This window comes from Erinaceus europaeus, chromosome 7 (genome assembly GCF_950295315.1).
Source record: "Erinaceus europaeus chromosome 7, mEriEur2.1, whole genome shotgun sequence".
Lineage (NCBI taxonomy): Eukaryota > Metazoa > Chordata > Mammalia > Eulipotyphla > Erinaceidae > Erinaceus > Erinaceus europaeus.
The window spans coordinates 108,672,932-108,677,445 of NC_080168.1; the positions used below are offsets into that span (position 1 = coordinate 108,672,932).

General features: G+C 39.1%; 1 protein-coding gene across 1 annotated transcript; it reads right to left on the reverse strand.

The window, feature by feature from the left end:
• Window positions 1–857: 857 nt before the first annotated feature.
• LOC103109211 (olfactory receptor 2AP1) lies at window positions 858–1,787 on the reverse strand. The gene has a single exon (XM_007518256.1). It carries the CDS (start codon window positions 1,785–1,787, stop codon window positions 858–860), a length of 930 nt encoding a protein of 309 aa, XP_007518318.1.
• Window positions 1,788–4,514: the final 2,727 nt, after the last annotated feature.

Sequence of the window (4,514 nt, forward strand, 5' to 3'; positions counted from 1 at the left end):
TTATCATCCTTTCGTAGCTCTGTGTAGGCTTCATACATATCTCTAATTCCAAGTCCAAATGCCTTGGTATTATGGGCATTTCACTTATTTAAAATGGGACTCCCCACCTCTCCATTTCTTTCTGTCCTAACAACGACAACATTAATAGCAACAACAATAATAACTACAACAACAATAAAAAAAAAACAGGGGCAACAAAAAGGGAAAATAAGTAAATATAAAAAATGGGATTTAACTTTGTTTAAAATGAAAGTGATTAATGCCAAATCTTGTTTTCATCTGCTTTTTTCCCTAATTGATAGTAATGACATTTATTAAATTTTGGTGTATTGAAATTTTGTGCTTCTACAGACAGTATTATTTCCACCCAAATTTTTTTCTTTTGTTTTCTTGACTTGTCCCTATTTGTTAATCATCAATTTAAATGGCATTCCTTCTGAAAATATTTGAACTCAGATTGAGTTGCTGTTTTTCATCTACAACCTTAATAACTTATTTCTATGAGCTCTTATTTAGTGGGATGTAGTTTATTTATCTCCAAACTTCTCTCAGCAGCTGGAAGTTTAACTCTTTAGTTTCTCGTTCAGAGATTGCTCATTTGTTAAGACTTAAATTTTTTTTTTTATTATCTTCATTTATTGATTGGATAGAGACAGTCAGAAATCGAGAGGGAAGGGAGGGATAGAGAGGGTGAGAGACAGACACCTGCAGCCCTGCTTCACCACTTGTGAAGCTTTCCCCCTGCAGGTGGGGACTGGGGGCTCTGACCCAGGTCCTTGTACATTGTAACATGTGCGCTCAACCAGGTGCGCCACCACCCGCCCCCCTTGTTAAGACTTTTATTTCTGAAATTCATGCTAGAAATTCATAAGCTTTTTGAGTGTATCCTTGAAGGCTTGTTTCACCTGCTGATTCCTTAGCGTGTAAATGAAGGGGTTCAACAGAGGTGCAACTGAAGTAATGAGTAGAGCTACTCCCTTGTTGAATGTGTCTGCTTCTTTTGCCGAGGGCTTAATGTAAATGAAGATGCAGCTTCCATAAGAGAGAGAGATGACAATCATGTGGGAAGAGCAAGTGGAAAAGGCCTTTGTCCTTTGCTGGGCTGAGGGGATCTTCAGAATGGTCCTGATAATGAACATATAGGAGAGAATCACTAGCACTAGGGTGACCACCAAGGTCACAGAGGCCACAAGATAGACAACCTTCTCTAAGTGGCTTGTGTCTGAACAGGAAAGTTCACGAAGGGGCTCATAGTCGCAGAAATAATGATTCAGTCTGTTGGATGCACAGAAGTCCTGCTGACTCATCAGAGTGAATGGTGGTATAATAACCATTAACCCAGCCAGCCAAGAACAGAGGACTAGCTGGGTGCAGACCTTACTGCTCATGATGTTTGTGTAATGGAGGGGCTTACATATGGCCACATAGCGGTCATATGACATGGCAGCCAGAAGGTAAAACTCTGTTGACCCAAGGAATATGGCAAAGAAATACTGAGTGAAACATCCAGCAAAGCTGATACTTTTGTTCCCTGTTGTGATGCTGATGAGGACCCTGGGAATAAAGATGTTTGTGAAGGAGATTTCTAAAAAGGAGAAGTTCCGGAGAAAGAAGTACATGGGAGTCTGAAGGTGGGAGTCCAGCCAAGTGAGGATAAGAATAGTCAGATTTCCGATGATACTGAAGAAATAGGCTAGGAACAGGAAGGTGAAAACCACCACCTGGAGTTCTGGGACATCTGTTAGGCCCAGCAGGATAAACTCAGTCAACATGGTTTTATTTTTCATTGCTGAAAAAAGTTTAATTCTCAAGGTACATAAGAGGTAGTAATGAAATGTGTGAAAGGAAGAGGTGCAATGAAGTGAACAGGTGAAATCTAAAGAGAGCAAAAGGAATGGACCATGAAAGTTTTCTGGATGATATGACCACTTACCAGCTTGCTCAGTGTTGAGTTCTTTCCATTCCTGTTTGCCCTGTGTAGAAAAGCTTTTGTCATTTTTCTTCATATAGTACAGGTTCACTCTCCTCTCTGGAAGTACATTATTCCTATTTGGTAGTGTTTTTTTTTTTCCTCTGGAAATCTATTAACATTAATTTATATGGATGAAAATTGTGCCTTCCTGGATAACAAAACAAACAAACAAACAAAAAAGAAAACCCTACCAAAACATGCCAAATAGGAATGCTCTACTTCTGAATAGTGGGGAGTGGGGGAAACCTGTACTCTTCACAGTTCCAGTGTGACACTGGTTTGCCTCATAGATGATATTCAGAAAGTCTCTGCAATGAGTCTGGCCAGTTGGTGGTGCACCTGGTTGAGTACTTGAGTTACAGTGCTCAAGGACCTGGGTTTGAGCCCCCGGTCCCCACCTGCAGGGGGAAAGCTTTGCGAGTGGTGATGCAATGCTGCAGGTGTCTGTCTCTTCCCCTCTCTATCTCCCAGTCCCCTCTCAAGTTCTGGCTATCTCTATCCAATAAATAAAGATAATAAAAAATAAAAAAAAATGTTAAGAAAAGGAAAGCCTGCATCTGCTTTCCGAATAGCTGCTAATTTTCTCATCCTTCATGTACTTTCCTTACTGCTCATTGATTCTATACATTGCCTAACTTGTATATCATGTATGTATGTATTTTTTATCAGAATGCTGCTCAGCTTTGGCTTATGGTGGTGCTGGGGATTGAACGTAGGACCTTGGAGCCTCAGGCATGAATATCTTTTGCATAACCATTATGCTATTTCCCCAGTCCATTTGTCTGCCTTTTAAAGAAATTTCATTTTATTTTTATTATTGAAGAAATGCTGTTTTACAACACAGAACTTGTGTCTGGTATAATTTTATCTTCCCCCAAATGTTTGTTAGCACCCCTGACCCACAGCCAAAATGTTACCATCTCTCTCCATCGCAGTCTGCCTGACTTCTTGTCAGAATTGCCTTTGATGCTACTTTCCTCTGCTATTCCTTTTATTTTTCTCCACATAATTATAGTATTGTCTCCTTTTCCTTCTGGTTCAACTCACTCAAATCTCTTGATACCAAAAACAGCCAGAATTTTCCCTTTTTCCCAGCAGAATCTCTAACTTTCTGCCATTGTCTGTCTACTAAGGTCTGTGTGTTAACATTATGTTGCTCTGCTCTTTAAACCATTCTACATACATATATGGTTCAGTAAATATTAGATTAAAGTAAAAATCTGTATCAATTTGAATTTTTCTTTTTTTATTCTTACTTATTTATTTATTTTCCTTTTTGTTGCCCTTGTCGATTTTCATTGTTGTTATAGTTATTATTGTTGTTGTTACTGATGTCGTCATTGTTAGATAGGACAGAGAGAAATGGAGAGAGGAGGGGAAGACAGAGAAGAGGAGAGAAAGATAGACACCTGCAGACCTGCTTTACTACCCGTGAAGCGAGTCCCCTGCAGGTGGGGAGCTGGGGGCTCGAACTGGGATCCTTATGCGGGTCCTTGCGCTTTACACCACCTGTGCTTAACCCGCTGCGCTACTGCTTGACTCCCAAAATCTGTATCAATTTGTAAAAGCACATTCAGAATCATTAGTTTTAAAGCTTTGTTTTACCATAAAGATTGAGAGATATTATTACATCCCAAGGAAAATATAACAGCATGAAGATACTGAAAATTTAGCAGGAGTTCTTAGCTGGGAAAAATTAATTTTTAGATTAGACTTACTATGTATAAGAATTCATCAAGGGGCTAGGTGGTAACACACCTGGTTAAAAAATACATGCAACTATGACCTAGACTTGTCTAGGCATCTATATATTTAAGTGCTTCTGAAGAATTTGAAGTCTACTGATTTGTGAACACTTATGATTAGAGAGTCACATTATAAAAGAGCATCTCTGGTGCATGATGGTGGAAAGGGACCCAAGTTGGGACTGAGAGTATCTGAAGACAGGGAGATGACAAATTAGACTCGTGAGCCAACAATTATAAACCATTAATTCCCCATAATGTGATAAAATTATTCAGTATTTTTCTATACAGTTTTCTAAACATTCACAAAGAGTTTTCAGATATTTGATCCATAACATAGAATACATTTTATATCCTCTGTTTGCAAGCAAGTATATATATATATGTCTGAAGTAAAAATTTTGCAAAGTACTCTAACGATTACATGCAATCTGATATATTTTTAACTGGTTCATTGTATTTAAATAATATTTTCAAATTCTGGTTGTGATCCACTAAGTTGATTTTAGAGCCTAGTAAGTTGTTGCAGTCCACAACTGGAATGATTGATTAAGAAAGTTACACACAGGGGCTGGGTGGTGGCTCACCTGTTTGAGTGCACATGTTATAGTGTGCAAAGACCCAGGTTCAAGCCCCTGGTCCCTACTTGCAGGGGGAAAGCTTTATAAGTGGTGAAGCAGGGCTGCAGGTGTCTTTCTCCCTCTCTCCCTCTCTCTCATCCACTTCTCAATTTCTGGCTGTCCCTACCCAATAAGGATAACAAAAAAAAAAGTTACACACTGTTCTGTATGCCCTTA

Excerpts from the sequence above, each read along its gene's own strand:
- LOC103109211 (XM_007518256.1), bottom strand. The coding sequence starts at position 1,787 with ATGAAAAATAAAACCATGTTGACTGAGTTTATCCTGCTGGGCCTAACA.